Source organism: Megascapheus bottae, chromosome 1 (assembly GCF_031878675.1).
Source record: "Megascapheus bottae isolate mThoBot1 chromosome 1, mThoBot2.hap1, whole genome shotgun sequence".
Classification (NCBI taxonomy): domain Eukaryota; kingdom Metazoa; phylum Chordata; class Mammalia; order Rodentia; family Geomyidae; genus Megascapheus; species Megascapheus bottae.
The window spans coordinates 58,707,442-58,728,422 of record NC_143509.1 but is presented as its reverse complement, the minus strand read 5'-3'; the positions used below and the strand labels follow the sequence as shown (position 1 = coordinate 58,728,422).

At 39.7% G+C, this 20,981-nt stretch overlaps 2 protein-coding genes and 1 pseudogene across 3 annotated transcripts in view; all 3 read right to left on the bottom strand.

The window, feature by feature from the left end:
* The window catches only part of Hgd (homogentisate 1,2-dioxygenase), a 46,208-nt gene extending 32,298 nt beyond the window's left edge, over window positions 1-13,910 (bottom strand). Inside the window, exons 1-3 of the mRNA XM_090345579.1 lie at window positions 13,721-13,910; window positions 7,282-7,353; window positions 5,871-5,959 (exon numbers count right to left, since the gene is read on the bottom strand). Of these exons, the coding sequence (XP_090201705.1) occupies window positions 5,871-5,959; window positions 7,282-7,353; window positions 13,721-13,735 (176 nt within the window). The 5' untranslated portion in view covers window positions 13,736-13,910. The remainder of the gene's footprint in view (window positions 1-5,870; window positions 5,960-7,281; window positions 7,354-13,720) is intronic.
* On the bottom strand, window positions 8,519-8,779 carry LOC150069272 (cytochrome c oxidase subunit 7A2, mitochondrial pseudogene; annotated as a pseudogene).
* Window positions 13,911-16,607: 2,697 nt separating the features above from the next.
* The window catches only part of Rabl3 (RAB, member of RAS oncogene family like 3), a 40,649-nt gene continuing 36,275 nt past the window's right edge, over window positions 16,608-20,981 (bottom strand). For both annotated transcript variants that reach the window (XM_090345566.1, XM_090345556.1), the window contains 2 exons: window positions 18,976-19,014; window positions 16,608-18,456 (listed from right to left, as the gene is read on the bottom strand). In XM_090345566.1, coding sequence (XP_090201692.1) covers window positions 18,391-18,456; window positions 18,976-19,014 — 105 coding nt within the window. In that variant the 3' untranslated portion in view covers window positions 16,608-18,390. The remainder of the gene's footprint in view (window positions 18,457-18,975; window positions 19,015-20,981) is intronic.

The window sequence follows — 20,981 nt, the reverse complement described above, 5'->3', positions numbered from 1 at the left end:
ATTAGAGATAAGAGTCTCACAGACTTTTTAGGGGCTGGATTTGAACTGTAATCTTCAGATCTCAGCCTCCTGAGTAGCTAGGATTACAGGCATGAACCACTGCGCTCAGCTTTCTAGGTTCTTCAAAGCCATTCCTTAGAGGCATGAGAGTTTAACAACTTGCATATTGTCTCAGCTACCTCTAATGCATAGGTAAGCAGAGATGCCAAATTGGGCCATTTTCTTTTTATACCAATAATGTATGAGAGTAGCTGATCTCCTCATTTTAATAACAAGGTTAATAATACATTCAATCTGATCAGTGAAAAACAATTCTTCATTTTATTTTGTATTTCCTTTACTAGGAATATGTTTGAGAATCTGCTCATTTCCTTATATTAGCCTTATGTAATTTTTTCTCATGAATTATATGAACAAATCTCATATTTTTTCAGTTGGTCAACTGTCATTTGACATTATTTGTAAGAAGTTTGGGGGCTGGGAATGTGGCTTAGTGGTAGAGTGCTTGCCTAGCATGTATTAAGCCCCAAGTTCCATAAACAGAAACAGAAACAGAAAATGCTGGAAGTGGTGCTGTGGCGCAAGTGGTAGAGTGTTAACCTTGAACCCAAAATAGTTCAGGGACAGTGGCCAGGCCCTGAGTTCAAGCCCCAGAACTGGAAAAAAAAGGAGAAGGAGAAGGATTTTGTTTTGTTTTCCCTTTCTCTTCTAAATTCTACTGTCTGCATATTTCAAGGCCTGAGCCAAAGGTCTCTCAGCCAGGACTAGGTTTCAGGGCTAAGAAAGGAAAGAGTTTGGTGAAGAAATCTTGAAGCCAATTCCAGGAGGACAAGCCTCCAGAGGACAAGAGGGTCTCTGAAACTCAGTCAGAGGCACCCAAATGGTTCCAGAGTCCATTCCTCTAAAAGGACACAGGGCAGAGAATTCTACTTTTAGCAGAGGAAGACCAGATCTGCTTTAGCAGCCACTGACCCTTGGGTCCAAGGACAGTCTGCCAGGGAGGGGGAATCCAGGTCTTCTGGGAAATAAACAAGCCAGGTTTGTTCTTTTCCCCTGGGATTCCTCCAGCTCTTGAAAATGTGACCTCAGACTTTGGACTTCATCAGCCTGTTCTACTGTTTTTGTGTATTTTAGCTATGTGATTATGGGCAAGTTACTAAGTTTCCTGGATGTTTTTGTTTTTGGGTTTGTGCACCTCCTGGGGCTTGAATTCTGGGCCTGGGCTGTGTCCCCAGGTGTGTGTGTGTGTGTGTGTGTGTGTGTGTGTGTGTGCTCAAGGCAAGTGCTGTACCACCTGAGCCAGAGCTCCACTTCTTGCTTTTTGGTAGTTAATTGGAGATATGAATCTCACAAAATTTCCTGCTCAGGCTGGCCTCAAACCTCCATACTCAGACCTCAGTTTCCTGAGTAGCTAGGATCACAGGTTCAAGCCACCAGCACCTAGCCTTGTCTTCTAGGATTGCTGAGGGCTGAAAGAGTTCATACACCTAAATTGCCTAGAACAAGGCAGATACTCATTTATTAGAAATTTATTGAACTGTCTGTCCTTGCTTAATCAGCTGTACTTTTATCACAGTCCTTTCTTTATTCTCTGTCCTATGTTTCATATTTTCAAGAGCCAAGGTATCATCTAACTGATATAATTGAAATTAATCTCTGATCTCTCAAAACCAAATCCTCAAAGAAACAACCATCCCATTAAAAGGCGGGCCAAAGACTTAAAGAGTGACTTCTATGCAGAGGAAATAAGAATGGCCTATAGACACATGAAGAAATGCTCCACATCTCTGGCCATACAAGAAATGCAAATCAAAACAACTTTGAGATTCTACTTCTCTTCAGTTAGAATGGCCATTATCAAGAAATCTAGTAACAACAGATGCTGGGGGGGATGTGACCAGGAGGGATCACTACTACACTGTTGGTGGGAGTGTAAACTCTTTCAACAACTATGGAAAGCAGTATGGTGATTTCTCAAAAGACTTAACATAGCGCTCCCCTATGACCCAGCAATCCCACTCCTTGGCATTTACCCAAATGTCCAGAAACAAGGGCATACTAAAGCCTCTAGCACAATGGTGTTCATCACAGCACTATTTACCATAACAAAGGTATAGAAGCAACCCAGATACCCCTCAGTAGATGATTGGATCCAGAAGATGTGGTATTTATACACAATGGAATTCTATGCTGCTGTCAGAAAGAATGACATCGCCTCATTTGTAAGGAAATGGAAAGACTTGGGAAAAAATCATATTCAGTGAAGTAAGCCAGTCCTAAGGAGCATAGGCTCCATGGTTTCCCTCATTTGTAATAATTAGTACACATTTAGGATTCTCCTAAGAGAGGATCACAATGCTCAAAAGTTGTGTACATAAGGTCATACAGGAAGAGACTAAATGAAATGAACTCTAGGTTACTGAAACAAGAGGATCATCTTTGTTATTGCTGTACTTAATGTACTATGTGAAATTATTTCTTTTTTCTTTTTTCCACGTATGGTTCATTTCATAAGGTTACTGTGTCTGAATTTGAATACTGGTACACTGTGTGTACATTTATTTATTTGAAATAGGGAAAGGAAGGGGGAAAACAAGATTACTGGGAGGGGGAAAAGGGAAAGAAAGGGGGACAGAAACATGAGAAGGAATATCAAGTTTTGAGAAATAATGTACCCACCACCTGATGAATGTAACTGTAACCCCTCTATACATTGTTCTGACAATAAAATACAATAAAAAAGAAATTAATCCCTGACAGACAGACAAAAATCACTAGTAATTTTGTGGTTCCTTACTCTCTGATTTCAAAGGCAGTGACTGAGAGCTTCAAGCTCTTCCTACTGGGCTTGAACATTTTCATAAAAATTCTTGTGGATACCTTTGGAGTTCTAAACTGATAGGTGGGCCATACCTTATTTTTTAGCTGAATTTATAAAACTCTTTAGGCAGCACTACAGTGCCCTGGACAGAGATCTAATTCTGATTCAGGAAATGTTGCCAGATTCTTAATGAAATGCCAAGTGCTCCTTTTCAGCCTACTGGAACAGAGCTCAGCTCCTGCTGGCTGAAGATATTGCTGAATAATGGAGGCAGGTAGCAAAATCCGGAGACCAGGTGGCCAGTTAATGCTATGGACCATAAAAATCAAGAACACACTCACAGAGGCAAGGTTGTCAAAAATAAGAATGGAAAGAAACTGTCTGGAGCTTACCTTACTGGGTCTATTGGGGGTGGGGGAGGGGGAAAGAGGGAACAGAGAGAGAGAGAGAGAGAGAGAGAGAGAGAGAGAGAGAGAGAGAGAGAGAGAGAGCGCTCACTATCCCTGTAGGTTTTTGTTTGTTGTTCCTTTAGGTTTTCTTGCTTTGTTTGTTTTTTGGTGGAGAAGGAGTTTCTTTTCTTTTTGCCAGTCCTGGGGCTTGAACTCTGTACTGACCTTGGGCTAGAGTTCTACCACTTGAGCCACAGCACCACTTCTGGCTTTTTCTATGTATCAGGTACCAAGGAATCAAATCCAGGTCTTTGTGTATGCTAGGCAAGCACTCTACCACTAGGCCAAACTCCCCACCTCAAGGAGTTTCTTTATGTAGCCCAAACTCAACTGGCCTCAAATCCTTGATCCTCTTGCTTCAGCTTCTCAAGGGCTTGTATTATAAGCATGATTAGTTTTACTACCTCTACTTATAACTCTCTACTGCCTATACCTATCAAGAGAAAAACAATATCGATAGCACTGTACTGTCCGTCATAGCTTGCTCTCAACTTTCTGATAACCTCCTAGAGATACCATGGAGTTTGGAAGCAGGAACACAGTTTTGGTGGTAGTAAATTCTCAAATTATGGTGATTTAATTAATTAATTAATTTATTTTAATTTAATTTTATTGTCAGAGGGTTTACAGTTACATACTTCAGGTAGTAGGTACTTTTTTATTGGACATTGTTACCCCATCCTATGTTGATGGTGATTTTATTTGTAACTAATATTAATTGAGCACAAACCATGTGGTGTGTTATTTTTAAATATTATTTATTTATTTTTGTTTTATATTATTGTCAGTCCTGGAGCCTGAACTCAGGGCTTGGGTATTATCCCCAAGCTTTTTTTTGTATTTAAGGCTAGCACTTTAGTACTTGAGTGATAGCTCCACTTCTGGCTTTTTGGTGGTTAATTGGCAATAAAAGTCTTTCTAACTGTTCTGCCAGAGCTGGCTTTGAACCATGATCCTCAGATCTCAGCCTCCTGAGTAGCTGGGCTTACAGGTGTGAGCCACTGGCAACCAGCTCCTTTATACATTTCTATTCTCTCATCCTCACTACAACTATGGAGCATAGTTGTGAAGTAGGTGGAGCCAGTACCTAAGCTTAGGGGGCCTGACTGCAGAGTGCACAGGTTTTGCCACCAAGGGAGGCCCTGTTGATTGTTGGCTTTTTGTTTTTGGTGCCCATACTAAGGCCTGAATGATGGTTTTTTTTTCTTCTTCTTCTTTGTCTTCCTCCTCCTCCTCCTCCTCCTCCTCCTCCTCCTCCTCCTCCTCCTCCTCCTCTTCTTCTTCTTCTTCTTCTTCTTCTTCTTCTTCTTCTTCTCCTCCTCCTCCTCCTCCTCCTTCTTCTTTTTGTGGGTTATGGGGCTTGAACTTGGCCTAGGCTCTGTCCTTGGGCTTTTCAGCTCAAGGTTACCGCCCTACCCTTGAACCAAGCCCCATTTTGCATTTTCTAGAGATTAATTGGAGATGAGTCTCAGGTCCTTTTATGCCCGAGTGGGCTTTGAACCTTGATCCTCAGATCTCAGCCTCCTGAGTAGCTAGGATTACAGGCGTGAGCCACTGCGCCCTGCTTGATGTTGTACTCTTTGAGCCATAGCTCCACTTTAAAATATTTTGCTGGTTAACTGGAGGGAAGAGTCTCATAACTCTTTCTGCCTGGGTAGTCTTTGAACTGCCATCCTCAAGTCTCAGCCTCGTGAATAGTTAGGATTATAACCTGAGCCACCAGTGCCTCGCTGCTAGTGCTTTTGTATCCACTTTCTCATCTGCTTCTCAGGGGGCTGTGGAGATAAACCCACTCGCTCTTTCTACTCAGGACAAAACTACCTGACCTCTTGCTCCCCCATTCCAGGGTTAGCAGCAGCCTTCTTTACAGGTGCCTTGGCTTGAAATTCCTATAATCAATTATTGCTTGCTTACATCCCAACATTTCCTGCTGCCTTAAATCCATAGCTACTGCCTCCGACCTGCCCCAGAGGATGTAATCAAGAGAGCAAGTTCATAGACCTGGCTTGTGGGATTAGAGTGAGCATGGAACATGACATACTAACGTCAAGCTAATGAATGTGCTTGTTGCTAGCAAAGGCAAATTCCAAGAGTATATCCTTGTGAATTCAAATCACAAGGGGTAATAATATATGTCCTTTTAATTCTTTCCCAGTGTTGAACCATTTCATATAAAGAATGTATGTAAAGCTTTTAATCAGCAGAGGAGGATTCTATTCTGAATCTTCTCATTGTAATTTAACCATTATATATTAATTAGAAAAGAAATAAAAAGCCAAAACTCAACTGGATAATCTTTGGAAGAAGGCTAGAGTATGAGACACATCTTTCTGGATCTTCATAAGACTCTGTAAATGGAACTGGGCTTGGTTTCCAGCCTCTGTGTAGTTGTTCCCTCTCCCTCTCCCACTGGTTCTTTAATTCTCTAGCTGGGAACAAGCACTGGTTTACCTGACTATGACCTATGACCTAGAATGCACTGGAGAAGAAGAAGGATCTTGGGCAGCTCTGGGAGGCTAGACCTCAGGTATAGGAGACAGCACAATGGTCTGGCCATAGTTCTTGGAAGCTGAAGGTCAAAATTAATCTAGTTCTTGTACCTTCTCTTATTGGTGCTCCGTGGACAAGTAAAGGCTGATCCCGAGAGCTGTTCAGCATATAGATTGTAGGGGCAGACTTGAGGGTTATTCTAAAACAAAGGAGATAATAAACGTTACCACAGAAAGCATCTTACTTGCCCTACCTCAATAGGGAAGCCTGCTCTGCATGGGGACACATGAATATATTCAACCCACACATACTTCTTGTAGGGAGTTTGTATGTGATTTCCTTATGATTTGAAAAGGAATACATACTTGTAGTAAATTTATAAAAATACATGATACCGCCCATTATTTCACCAACCAGAAGCCAATGCTAATATTTGATTCCTATCCTCAAAAATGGAGATCTTGGGGCTGGGAGTTTGGCTTAGTGGTAGAGTGCTTGCCTAGCATGCATGAAGATCCAGGTTCGATTCCTAGGTACCACATATATAGACAAAAAGCCAGAAGTGGTGCTGAGGCTCAAGTGGTAGAGCTCTAGCCTTGAGAAAGTCCAAGGACAGTACTCAGGCCCTGAGCTCAAGCCCAGGACTGGCAAAAAAAATGGAGATCTTTACAGTAAATTTCATCCTATTTTCTTTTAAAAGAAATACAATCTCATAAGCATTTTTCATATCATGAAACACTCTTCCAAAATTTTGGAAAAGTTTTGTTTGTTATTATTTTTTTTTTGCCAGTCCTGGGCTTGAGCTCAGGGCCTGAGCCTTGTTCTTAGTCTTTCTCAAGGCTAGAGCTCTACCACTTGAGCCTCAGCACCACTTCCAGCTTTTTTCTATATATGTGGCACCAAGGAATGAAACCCAGGTCTTCGTGCATGCTAGGCAAGCACTCTACCACTAGGCCAAACTCCCGGCCCCTGTTTGCTATATTTTTTGCAATTATAACCAACACTGGTATGACTACCTTTGTGCATCCATTTGTAAAATCGCTTATTTTCTCAGCATTGTTCTATTTGATGCTATTCAAGGGAATTACCAGGAAGCCACCCTAACCCTGCACTTTGGGGCTTGTCCTGGAAGACCAACACTTCATCTTATTAATTTAGGTTAGAGCTTTTCTCTCATTGGTAACAGCCAATTCACTTCAATTTTTTTAAAAAAACCCGTTATTATAAAGGTGATGTACAGAGAGAGGGGTTACATTTATATGTCAAATAATGATCGCATTTCTCTTTGGACAATATCACCCCTTCCTTTGTTCTCTCCCAGTTTTCCTCTCCCATCACCACCCAAACGTTGTAAAGTTCATTTTCAACATCAATGCATTTTTTAAGCTTTTATAGTCCATGGCCCTGTGTCCCAGTTGTCCTAGTGACTTGTGAAAGCGCTTAGTCAGTTTGACCTGATTAATTGAAAGAGCCTTGTTGGAACTGAGGGTTGGTGGTCTGCGTTACTCCATGCACTCATACCTGCCCTTCTGGTAGAGAACCTGGACAGCGAGGGTCTTCTGAAGCACACTCGTTCCCAAATCCAGAGATATACTAATGTGAAAATGACAAGAGAAATGCTACTATTAGTGGGATTTAAAGCAAACAGGACAACATTCACAGTCTACAAAGGTGAGAATTTCTATATGGATGTTCCATACCTAGTGTCTTGGGTGTGTCTTGGCATGTGAATATATATATATATATATATATATATATATATATATATATACTGCATGAATTTTAGAGGCTTAATAGTTAATCAGAAAATGCTGGACATTGCATATACTTCTCTGCCCTTACCTGTATGTACCTGACAGATTTTTACAGGCTTGTAACTAAAACCTCTTTGATTCTGGTCCCATTTGAGAATTCAGAGGGAGGAAACAGAATAAGCATTACCTCCAGCCCAGGATCTTGCTAGGCCTGGATTGCAATTTCTCTGACCTTGGAGCTTCATTTCTCTTCTGTACACTAACATAAGAAGTAACTTGAAACCAGACACTGGTGGCTTACATCTCTAATCCTAATTCCTCAGGAGGCTGACATACAAACTATTGTGATTTGAGGCCAGACTGGAAAGAAATGCCTGTGACATTTTTTCTCCCTTGGAAAAGCAGAGCTGGAAGCATGGCTCAAGTGGTATAGCATCATTTGAGCAAGCAAGAAATGTTCAATTCAAGTCCTAGTAACACACACACACACACACACACACACACACACTCTCTCTCTCTCTCTCTCTCTCTCTCTCTCTCTCTCTCTCTCTCTCTCTCTCAGAAGAAATACGTAGAAAACTAAACTGACAGCAAAAACCTTGCCAGAAAGCTCTCTCCAGACTTGCCATCTAGCAGGCAGAAGTCCATGTTATCTGATTTATCTATAGAGCTCTTGCACATATATATTTGTATCTGTTTGGATATATGAAAAGGAAGCTTATGAGAAGGTTTTTAGGAAATGGGCCAGCCCCGGATTTAGAATGGCACAATGGAGCTACTGTGATTGCCATTTCTTAGCTTTGTATCCAGAAAAAGGAATGAAAAGAGTTTCTTAACAAGATGAATTATGAGGATCTTGTGAAATTTACTATCTTTTAAGGTAAAGACTGCTTTATTGGTGGTAGTTGGTACACGTCAATAAATATTGAGCTCCAAAGCAGAGCTCAGTAATTTAGAAGATTCCTGACCCACAGAGAGCTGAATGAAATGGAACCAAGTGATTGCTAGTTTGATTGAAGCTGATTCTGCTTCTTGGGAAATGAGCATCTAGCCAGTTGATACATGGCCTGTGTGCTTCACCAAATGTGGGGTCCCTGGTGGCTCTCTGTAGTAGAGCATTTGCTTCCCCAACCTTTAGGCATACTGAGATTCCATTCTCCTCCTGCTTGAAACAGGTTTTGTGTCTCTGCAATTTAATTTTCGAAATGCCTGCCTGATATAGTCCTTTCGGCAATTTGATACAGAGCCAACAGATTCTGTAACATCTTGGCTTTGCTACTATACACCAACTATAACCTGAGACTCTTAAGCGCGCGCGTGTGTGTGTGTGTGTGTGTGTGTGTGTGTGTGTGTGTGTAACATATTACTAGAGATTTAACTCCAGATCTCATCATTGCTAGGTAAGTACTCTACCCCCTGAGCCATCACCCAGGCCTTTTGAGATTTCTGCAATGCTTAACACAGCTGACTTTTGTTATAGGTCTGTCATTGCCGAGCTTCTTTGTTTTTGGAAAAATCTTACGAAGGCTGGGACTATGCTGGTCTTAGTCACTTCTGTGTACCCTGAGTCTTGGCTCATGAAAGTTATTTAGTAGTTATTTATTGACTTAGTTTTTCTTTTAAAGTCATTTCTGTGAGTCCATGTTTGCTGTGGTAAGTGGAGTTAGAACCTCTTCTACTCTAACTTAAACGTGGATTGATTTTTAGCCCAGGTTAAGAACAGTGATGCTTTGGTGGGTGAGTGAAAGGCCTCCATCTGAGCACAATTCTTTAGGGATGGAAGAAGGGTGGTTGTGGAGGGAGACTGGGGCCTCCAGAGTTCTGGCAGCTTGGAGAAGAATGAGCTAGATGTGTCAAGTCTGGATGTGTGAGTGATGATCAGGCCAACAGTATCTATATTTGGAAGAAATAGGAAATGTAAAATGTTATGACCTAAAAAACAATGAAGTGAAATTATTCTTTTGCCTTCAGATAATTTGGGGGGGCTGAGTTGGTGGGGGTGCTGGGGAATGAATTCCGGGGGCCTTCTACATGCTAAGCATGCTCTCTATCATTGAACAGCCCTCCATGATTTTTTTCTGGAAAACTTTCATTGCAGACACATGCACAAATCCATTTAGCAATATAATCACATTGGTTCTCAGCAGTAGTATGCAGCCTGCAATGACGTTTTTTTTTTAGGGGAATGGCAGAGACCATCCACTATCTTGATTCTCCACAGAATACAATTTTCTCCTCTCAAAATGAACTTCAAGCTCACCACCAATAGGATTGTGTCTGAGCTGCTGGGAATGGGTAATGACCTCAAATTATCTTTGATTCTGTGAAATGGAATTCTAGACAAGCCTATGTTTGAAGCCACTGAGGATATTATTACAATGCTACCTTTGGGGCCTCAGCTCCATTCTTCCTGCCAGGAAGAAGGAAAGTCTAGGAGATATCCAGTCCGGCTAAGCTTTCTGGAAGGTATGGGTGGATTTACTCATTAACCTTCCCCATTCTTTGCAACTGCTGGCCTCAGAACAGAGGGCACAAACGAGTTCAGAACAAGGAAAAAGAATGTAGTGCCTGTGATTCTGAAACATTTGATTCAGGCTGTGCTCTTAAAAAAAAGAAAAAGAAAAGCAGAAAGAATAGCTGGTGGTTTGGAAGGGAGCCACTGGGACTGATGGAAAGAGGTGTGAATTCTTAATCAATTTCTCCATCTTAGTTCAGTGCATTGGCTGGGGGGGGTGGGGGGGCAGTGGCAGGGATGGAAATTACTGAGTCACTGTTGATTTGGTTGGTTTTCCAAATCCTCTGAGAGCAGATTTATGGAGGAGTTTTTTAAGAGACTTAAAATGCCATGTCCCTCACTGCTGAAGGCAAATGAATTGAGGAAGCTGTATTTTGCAGCTGCATTCTCAAACCTTTGAGCCCAAGGACATAACATAAAGTCTATTTTATTCAACAGTACAAATCCAAGCTTTCAACTCCAGCTGGCTCAATCCAAAAATGAAATGAAATAAAAAAATCGACCATTAACAGAATGTTTTTATGTTTCCTTCAGTTCAGATTTCTGAATAATTTGATCCTAAACATGATTTTCTTTCTTTCCAAGAGAACTACATGCATACTTTCCTAAATGGAAAAAAATGACTGAGGTCCACATGATTTCAGTTCCATCAGCATTTTTGGCAGCTCACTTGCATATGGCCTTTTAATTCTCACTTGGTCCCCAGGATATGATTAACTTGTCAGAGTAGGTTTATGAGGTTCTTTGTCCTGAGTCAGAATCTAGGTAACACCTGATGGGAAGAGCAGATGGTATACCCCATTTCCTTTTACTTGTCATGAAAGAGAGACATGTCAGGGTAGAAATGGAGCTACTTGTAGCCTTTATTTCCTCATGCAGAGAGCCCACCATTTCTAGTTAATATTGAAAGGAAAATAGAATATTCTTACTATAATGTCCCTAAAAGAGAGCTGCATCTTAACCTAGAAGGGTTGGCTAGTATACCAGAAAAGTCTGTTACACTTGTAGATGTGTTTTAAGTAAAGGAAATTGGGGAAAATTCTGGAGTTGGTTGCATGCTAATTGTAATCACTACTCTCCTGTTAAGATTGAGTTAAAGGGAGATTTAATTGAAAAATAGAAAAAGGTGATGACAAGCAGATTCAATTATTTGCTTTGAAGACAGAGGAAGAAGCCATAAGCCAAGAAATGTGGACATCTTCTTGAAGCTGGTGCAGAAGGAAACACATTCTCCATCGGTCTCTGAAAAGAACTAGCTAGGCCGACACTTAGGTTTTAGCTCAGTAAAATGGATTTCATACTTCTGACCTTTAAAACAACAGCAGAATAAGTCTGTGTTGTTTTAAGCCAGTATAGTTTTGGTAATTTGTTTATAGCAACAATAAAAAAACAAACCTATGTAGGGCAGTAGGTCTTCTCTTTGGTTAGTTATCAGAATCACTTCACATCCAAAGCTAGTATACCAAATACCTATTGCTGAAGTTCTGAGTCTGCATGTCTACTTTTTGTTTTATAAATGAGGGAATCAAAGTTAAGAAAGTAGAGTAGTTTATTCAGGAACAAAGGGCAGTCCATTTTAAATTTAATTTTATTATCTTCTAAAGTCTTTTTGCCCTAGCTGTGCTTTTATGTAAATGTCATTTCATTTGAGGTTTTATGTTGACATATCCATTAAAGTGAGCGGAAAAAAAAGATGAGAAACAGTTTTTAAAAGTTACGTAATGTTTATCGATTAGGATGGATATGATGCAGTAGTCTGGCTTTCTGTGTTTAGATTCCTGACCTCTGGGGCCAACCTTTTCTTCTAGAGATTAGACAGCAGGCTGGAAATGGCTTTGAAATTGAGAACAAAGACTTGTATGCAATTTATATTAGTGTGGTGCTGCTTTGAATAAGAAGTTGCTTAAAATTACAGCAGGATTTTAGATATGATTTATTTATAAATGATATAGCTGTTACCAAGTGCTGCTGAACTTCCTTATAGGATTTTCATCAGAAAACAAACTTTCTATGTATTCTCCATACTTCAAAGTTACCTACATGGTATGATGAACCTTTGCATGCTGCCCTAGATCCAGACATTCAACCACCGACTAGATATGTCCCTTAGGCTGTCCCTCTGGTAGCTCCAATTCCATTGAAATACTTTCCAGAACATTCAGGAATTGTTCTGAATATTTTGCTTTCTTTGGCTTCTCTTTCTTTTACATTTCGCTCTAAAGACAGCCTAGGAATAGCCCCCTTCTACAAGTTTCCTTTGACTGCTTATTGTAGACTTTGTGTTCATTTTCTATATTAATCTGTTGCATCATATGCTAGCACATATTATTTGATAAATTAAAAATAGAGACTTCACTCTCAGATAAGGAAGCTCCATACCCTGGTGTTTGTAGGATGCTCATTATTAGAGAGCTCTTTGATTCTTCATGGTCAGCAACAGTTTGAGGACTTTAGGGTAATACTCAATCAGTGCATCCTGGGATAAAACCTAGGGACAGAAGCCTGGTCCACCTATAATGAGCCAAACGTCCAGGCAGTTCTACTGGTATATGTTGACATATGTCTACTTGTATGACAAAAGCCTGGGATAGGTACTGGCATGATCCCAGTTTTTCTTTTTTCTTTTTTTGCGGAGGGTAGGAAGGGAATACTGTGGTTTGAATTCAGAGCCTCATGCTTCCTGTGCCACTGGAGTCACATTTTCAGCTAGACATTGGTTTAGACACTGGGACACACTCCTTGCTTGTTTGAAGGCACCAGTCTACCAAGGTTCCCCCCCCCCCCCCCCCGCTTTTTCCCCCAGCTGAGCTATAGACTCAGACAAACCCAAGTTCTAGCATGGTGTCTATAACCTATCAGCCATGAGCTTGAGAGATCCTATAGTCTGTGTGCTTTCCTTTCCTTACTGGTTAAATCGAAACAAGGATATTTATATCCTAGCTTTACTGTGAAGATAAAAACATAAGTTAATTCAGAATTAAAATGCCAGGCACCAAACACTTGTACTATTTCTTTGTGCCCTAAATAAAAGAACTGTTTCTCAGAAGAAATTCTAGGATTTGTACCAACCAAGGCTGACTCTGAATCTCAAAACCGCTGAACAGATTAAGCATATCTTATTGGCTGGCTGGAAGCAGTCCAGAAATTGCAGCTCTAGAACCATGCTAGAGAGCAGCAGAAAGATGGTGAGAAGTGTGTGTGTGTGTGTGTGTGTGTGTGTGTGTGTCTGTGTGTGTGTGTGTGCTCACATGTGTGGTTGTTGAAGGGAAGCCATTAGGATGTCCACAAATTCCCCCAAACAATATTTGAATGAACAATTGGTATCTTGCTTTTCCTTGTCTCTCACAAGTCAGAGACACTGTGAAGCCTCTGAACACAAGGATTTGCACCTGACCCTGCTCCAAGTCTTTTCAGTTCGCATGTCCCTGAGCTCTCAGGAGTTGAACCCACCACAAACTTGCCAGACTTTTCTCCTCTCTCCCTTTACCCCCTTCCTTCCTTTTATCCCTCCCTTCTCTCTCTCTCCCTCTTTTTTTTTAAAAATCTCTTTTCCTCTCCCTCCTTTCTCTTTTTTTGGTGCTAGGAGTGGAATTCAGGGCTTCTCATACAACAAGAATACTCTACTCTTGACCTACATGTAGCCACATGGAATCTCTGATCTTAGTTCAAGCCCCAGCCAGATGGGGCTTACCTTCAACTCTGCCATTTTTCTTTCTGCTGCAAGACTTCCCGAAGCTCAGGCCAGAGAAACAAACTGCTTCTTTTTCTTCTTCAGGCGTCTCTCTGGCTGTTCTTGTTCTCACCACTTCACTGTGAATCCTTGCCAGTAGCTTACTCAGGAAGAATCACCTCACTGATAAACTAGAGAGAAAGTCCAGCAAATTCTTACACAATTACTTTTTTTTAATGAAAGTTTGCAGAATCCTGGTTATTCTTCAGCAGAAGTAAATATTGGCTAATCATTTGCTGTACTTAAAGACTCAGTGTTCTTTCAAAAGATCTGGAGAAGAAACTGGGGGAGTGATTGTTGGATGAGGCAGAAAATTTTTACTCAGGCCTAGAAGGAACTGACAGTGTGCTCAGTCTCCATGGAATCACTGAGAAAAAAAAGTGCATCCTGACCCAGGTGTTTTTGTAAGAGCTGCTTATAGACAGAGACCAGCACCAGTTTTTCTGCAGATCCTTTTTGCAGATCAGCTCAGGTTCTGGGGTAGGCCATTTCCTAAAGCATTTCACTTAAACTGAGATATTAACTATAATTTGTCTTAATTACTTAAACATATAGAGTGTTATTATAAATTTTGCCTTCTAATGGGTGCTTGTGATCCTAGCTACTCAGTAGGCTAAGATCTGAGAATCACAGTTTAAAGCCTGGCCAGACAAATCCCAGAGATTCTTATCTCCAACTAACCAGCAAAAAGCTGTTAGTGAAGGTGTGGCTCAGGTGGCAGAATGACAGCCGAGTGGTAAAAGCTGATTGAGAACTCTAGGGCCTGAATTCAAGTCCTAATACTAGCACAAAACGAATGAATGAATAAAAGTACCGTGTCTACAATTTATGTATTCTCTACTTCCTTAGTTTTTCTGAAATAGCAGATCCCTAGAATCACTTGGTTTGCCTGTCAAAACATAAAATTCTAGATGTACTGCATACATACATAATCAAGATAGGATAGAGGGAGCAGAGATGAGATTCTGGAATCTGTATTTAAAACTCTTATGAGATCTTTATGCACTGTTGAGTTTTAAAGCAATTGAGTAAAGTCCTAAGTAGAAATATCCATTAATTGTAACTGGAAGTTACATCTTTTTTCTTGCCCTATGAAGTGGCCTTGGCAAACTGTCTCCACATATCATATAACTGGTAAACATACTGTGGAATATTGAGGCCCAGAGCTAGATTTCTAGGAAATTTTCCTGTTCACCACAAAGCTTTAGCTTAGTCTTGTAATTTCTTAATGTTCTCTTGCTTTCTTTTGTGCAAACACCATCCTCTACTCTTGGAATTTTAACAGCTATTAAATCAATGAAGACATCCTGTTAGATCTTTAAACTTAAAGCAGAATGCTACCTGTGATTTAAAAAAATTCAGTGAAGCCATCATCTAGTAAATCCACACACAAAACCCCTGTGTTGGTTAGTATAATACACATCACTGAAAAGAACTCAAAAGATAAGGGCAGTATTTAGCTCTTCATCTCAGTCCAAAGGCCCAGCACAACAGTTCTAGGAAGCTCATTTTCAACATGGGCAGAAAACCATTAGCATGAGGCACTTGGACTATGTCATGAATGCCTTATATAGGGAATGCTAAGGACTTGTGCAAAATCTAATATAAATCAACCCTTCTTTGGAATAACTTTTTCTAGGGTATATAGGGAGGAAGATTTTTCTTGTCACTCATGGCAAAGGTACCTATTATAAGACAAGACAAAACCATACCCATTTATTCAATGTAAGTTTGAAAACTCCAAGGAATTGGAAAAACTGATATTTTACATACATTGAAACCTAAGTATGCCTGTTATGCAGAAATATTATTGGGAAGGACACAGCTAATGTTCAGATTCTTCTTTGGTATCTCTATCTTTGAAGGAGCTGTACCTCTGAATACAGATTTAGGAATCTATTTTGTGAGCATTCAATTAGGTGAATTTTTGTTGATACTGGGACTTGAACTAGAGTGACACTTCCAGCAATTCTCAGATCTCAGCCTCCTGAATATCTAGGATTACACATGTAAGCCACTAGTACCTGCTCAGAACAGTTAGGTTTTATGGCCTGCATTGAGGAAGAGGGTGGGAAGGGTAGGTGTGAATGACCTTCCTGTGCCCCTGCTGTTTTCTCAAATGTTCTGGTGTTACATGTTAGCATGTCCTAAACCTCATTGGTATTAAGGAGAGAGCAGGTCAAATCTTTAATTCTATTCCAAATAAGGGTCTTGCTCACCTGAGGAACAGATAAATGTCTATATGCTTTGACACCTGGTTGCCTCTATAATGAGTGAGAAAACTGGTTTAAAACTCTCAATTTGCACAGAGAGAAGAAACAAACAACAAACAAAAGCTCTATTACTAGCAACTTGTCCAGTCAAGAAGGTAGGGAAATTAAGAGTTAACTAAATACAAAAACCATTTGGGTGCTTATATTTGCATATTTTCTATAAACAATTTTTATGACTACCTCTTAAAATATGCTTTAAAAGCATTCTTTTTTTTTTTAAAGTCTGGCTGTTGAAGCCCATTTTCGTAAATAGCCTTACTTTGCTGCTAATTCTTGCAAGTAATTTACTTTAGATAATTAACTTTCTTTTTCTTAGAAAACTATAATTCCAGGAATTAAGTTGGTAACAAGAAGAAATGCAGCTAGCAGCACTATTAATTTTTTAATGCCGACCCTAGAGCCATCAGTGAAGGAGTTATTTTGTTGATGGGGATGCCACTGAGCTATATCCTTAGCCTACTTCTATTTCTTAGTAAGGAAGAAAATAAAGAAAATTGAACTTAAAACTAATTTGAACAGAAGAGATGGAAAGATCTAATTTTTAATTTTCAATTTCAATTTTTATTTTTGTAGCACTGAGGATCAATTCTAGTGTCTTGCATATGCTGAACAAGTGTACTTCCCCTACATTTCCAACCCCTTGATTTGTTTTTAACAAGGAAACTACAAAGAGTTTTGGATGATGTAGACCCTTGTGTTGCATTTGGTTTCTACTTCCCCACTTTACAGCCTCTGCCACAACATATTGAGCCACATTCCACACAGAGAACATGATTTGCACGACTCTATTTTATGTAAAAAACCAAAACCCAAACAAACAAAAACAACCAGAGCTAGTTGTTGTCACTGAGGGAGGGAAGAAGAGGAGAAAAATTCAGTTAAAAAAAGTGCCTTCACAAAAGAAACAAAATGAGTTTAGCTGTGCTGAAGACTAGCCTTATTCGTGGGCAGCTTTCCTCATTAGCAATTATTAATCAATAACGTGTTAACATCTGTTTCTAGGAATATGGCGCTCTGTTTACCTGTCATAAGCTTTGTTTAATTTTATGGTATTTCTAAGTTGATTTGTTCAAATAAATTCAACAAATGGAAAAAAAAAGTGTCTTCAAAAGGTTTTTGCAAATTTCCCAGACTGCTGCTCGGAAAGCACTCAATAATATTTTAATATCCTCTCTCAGTATATATCTTGACATCCAGAACACTTCTGAAATTTCACTAACATGGAAGAGAAAATGAATTTAGTTCTTTTTTTACCTCAATTTACAACAAGAACTAAAATGATTATTTTTTAATACAGAGCAAAAATCAGAGGACTGCAGCAGAGAAGGAAAGAACACAGATGATTAGATACACACACACACACACACACACACACACACACACACACACACACACGCACACACAGAGCTCTGTAGTAACTATGAAAACCAAGAATCCTAGTTCATAATTCATATAAATATGTTGCTTATTTTCACATTTTTTTCCCATAAATACGTTGTTGATACAAAAGTCATATTCTCAGCTTACTGAGTATAGCTAAGGGACAAGTCAGGAGTTGAATTTCCTTGAAAAATGTAAACATCAAATTTCTTACTGCCCTTATGCAGCTTTTAGATTTCTCCCTACCATATCCAAACAGAAAACAGTATGAGACTGCAGACAGCTACAACCTAAAGGGTGAAGAAGCTGTCAATTTCTCATAGAATTCTTCTTTTCTGGTCCTGCTGTTCTCTATGTATTATTAATCTCTATTTATATTTAACTCCAGCTATTAGTCTGCCATTCTCAGCCACCAAGCCATTTAGAAAGCTAAGGAGAGGGTTGCTATTCTTAGACATTACTGTTGTGTAATGAGGATAGAGACAATTAAATAACACCATTTGGCTTCCTTGAAAATGAGGGAGATTGTCTGAGGTGGACAACTCAGGACTGGTTACCTAACCTTTCCCCTCAAGGAGGCAAAATAAGAGATACATGTGTAAAGGACTTAATTAAGCCTTTGGCAATGAGTGTGGGAAAATTACAGACTCGAAAAGAAAGCCCTTAAGTTCCAAGCCAGAGTACATTTTCTCTGCAGTGCCTTGCCACTGCTCATTTACTGCATCCTTGGTAAAACATCTCCTATTTCCACCAGGCTGTTACATGATCTATAAACAGGGACAGAAGAAAGGTGGGGGAATACAAAGGACAGGGAAGAGTTGTGGCCTCTTTTCATTTTTCCATGAAAGGGTAAGGCTAAAGGGTAGCATTTAAAGTTGCTTCCATCAAAAGGCTGACATGTAAATAATTTACACAGCAAAAGGAAAGCTGTGACAACTGCCGCTCTGCGTGCTCTTTTTTCCAAGGGATAAGGGTACTTCAGTCATAATGAAGGCTCTTAAATGTTCCTCCCCAAAATCTTTTTCGATCAGGAAGGCCTGGAATCTGTAGGCAAAACACATGATCACATTAAGTTTTGAGCAGGGAGAAATATACAATAATTTGTTTCCTGTTTTCTGTCCCTGTATTCTACCTTGTTCATTATAGAATCATCTTTCTGAAGTTTTATTCAGAAAATGACAGAATGTTAAATAATAAAAAGAAGGCCTACTGAAGTAGAAACATTTGTTAGCAAACTGGAGACAGTGTCATCTAACTGGCAAGGATGAAGTGACTTTCCAAAAATCACAAACTTTTATGTAAACTATCTGTATTGTAACCGAAACTGGAAATAAATGTTTGAGTATCTAAAAAATGGTTACTTTCATTATTTTATACAACTTTATCTATCAATTTAACTTGTATCATAGATTTTCCTTCTGTCTTTATCAGAACAAAAGAAAATAAGGTCCTTGAGCCTACATAGGGCTTTTCACTAACTCTATAAGACCATACCAAAAGATAAATTTAGAAACTATCCCTCGAAATTTAAGAATCAATTTTTAAGAATAGATAGATACCAACCTGATTAGCATCTCTTAAAAAGTACCTCTTCTCTATGACCTGTGGGGGGGAAAAAAATGAAGATTTTTTTTTAACTTTTTTTTTTTTTTTGGCCAGTCCTGGGCTTGAGCTCAGGGCCTGAGCACTGTCCTTGGACTTTCTCAAGGCTAGAGCTCTACCACTTAGGCCATAACATTTCCCGCTTTTTCTATGTATATGGTACCGAGGAATCGAACCCAGGTCTTCATACATGCTAGGCAAGGACTTTTACCACGAGGCCAAACTCCTGGCCAAAAGGTCTTTTTTTTTTTTTTTTTTTTTAATAGTCCTGGGCCTTGAACTCAGGGCATGAGCACTGTCCTTGAGCTTTCTCAAGGCTAGAGCTCTACCACTTGAGCCACAGCACCATTTCTGGCTTTTTCTATGTGTATGTGGTACCGAGGAATCGAACCTGGGCCTTCTTGCATGCTAAGCAAGCACTCTACCACTAGGCCAAACTCCCGGCCCTGAAGATTTTTTAAGGGTTTAGCACATTTACCTGGAAAAAGTGACTAACTGAAAAATAATTCCATTGACAAAAGCTTCAAAATACAAACAAAAGCAAAAGTAAAAACTATAACTTAGGCCATAGCTTTAAAATCAAACAAAAGCAAAAGTTAAAAACTATATCTTAGGAATAAAGTCAACTAATAAAGTACACTTCTACAAAGAAAATTAAAAACACTGAAGAGAGAAACTGAAGGACACATCAGAAGATGGAAAGACTTCTTATATTGATCAGTAGAACTAACATTGTGAAACATCCACACTACTAGAAGCAATCTACAGATATAACGCAATTCCCATCAAAATACCAATGTCATCCTTTACAGAAATAGAAAATCAATCCTAAAATTTATATGAAAACCAAAAAGAGCCAAACAGCAAAGGTAATTCTGAGCAAAAAGAAACATCCTAGAGGTATCACAATACTTAACTCCAAATTATACTTCAAAGCCAAAGTAACAAAAACTGCATGGTTAGCTGGGCATAGTAGTTCATATCTGTAATTCCAGCTATTAGTGGGTAGATATTGGGAGAACTGTGGATTGAGGCCAGTCAGGAAACAAGTTGGAGAGAATCCTATCTCAGTGAGCTGGGTATGTGGCATATGCTCAAATGGTAGAGCACCTTGACCCCTCTGCCTAGCAAGTGTGAGGCCCTAAATTAAAACCTTAAGTATGGCCCTAAACAAACAACTTCTCTGCCCTCAAAATAGCATGGTATTGGCATAAAAGTAGAGACAGATGAATGGAATGAAAGACTCAGAAATAAAACTGTACAGTACAGCCATCTGAGTTTTGCCTACCTAGACAATGATGTAAGTTGAAGAAAAAAAAGCCTTTGCAACAAAAGGTGCTGGGAAAACTGAATATGCATGGCAGGAGACTAGTGACAAAAGACTTACCCTATACAAAAATAAATTCAAAATGGACCAAAGATCTTCCCTCCCCCCCTTAGGCAGTTCTGGGGTTAGAACTCAGGGTCTCAAGCTCCCTAACCAAATGCTCTACTACTGAGCCACGCATCTAGCCCTTTATTGTGCTGGCTATTTTTGAGACAGGATCTCATTGCCTGTCAAGTGTGTACCTGGACCATATTATACCTATTTTAGGCTTCTTATCATAGCTGGGGTGACACCTGGCTTTGTGTTGAGATGGTGGTGCATTGACTTTTCTGCCTGGGCTGGATTGGAGCAGCAATCCATGCAATCTCAAGGCTGACATGACATATGTATGTCCCCCTGCCCAGTTACTGGTGTTGAATGTGTGTCCTTGCTAGCCCTGAATCAAGATTTTTCTGATTTCAGCCAGCCAAGTAGCTAGGATTACCGAGTGAGCCACTGGCAATTTTCTTAATTAAATGACCTTAAATGTAAGACCTGAACTTGGAACTACTTTAGGAAACAAGGAAAATACATAGGATATAGGTATAGACAATGACTTTGTCAGTAGGACTCCAACTGCCCAGGAAATAAGAATGGGAAT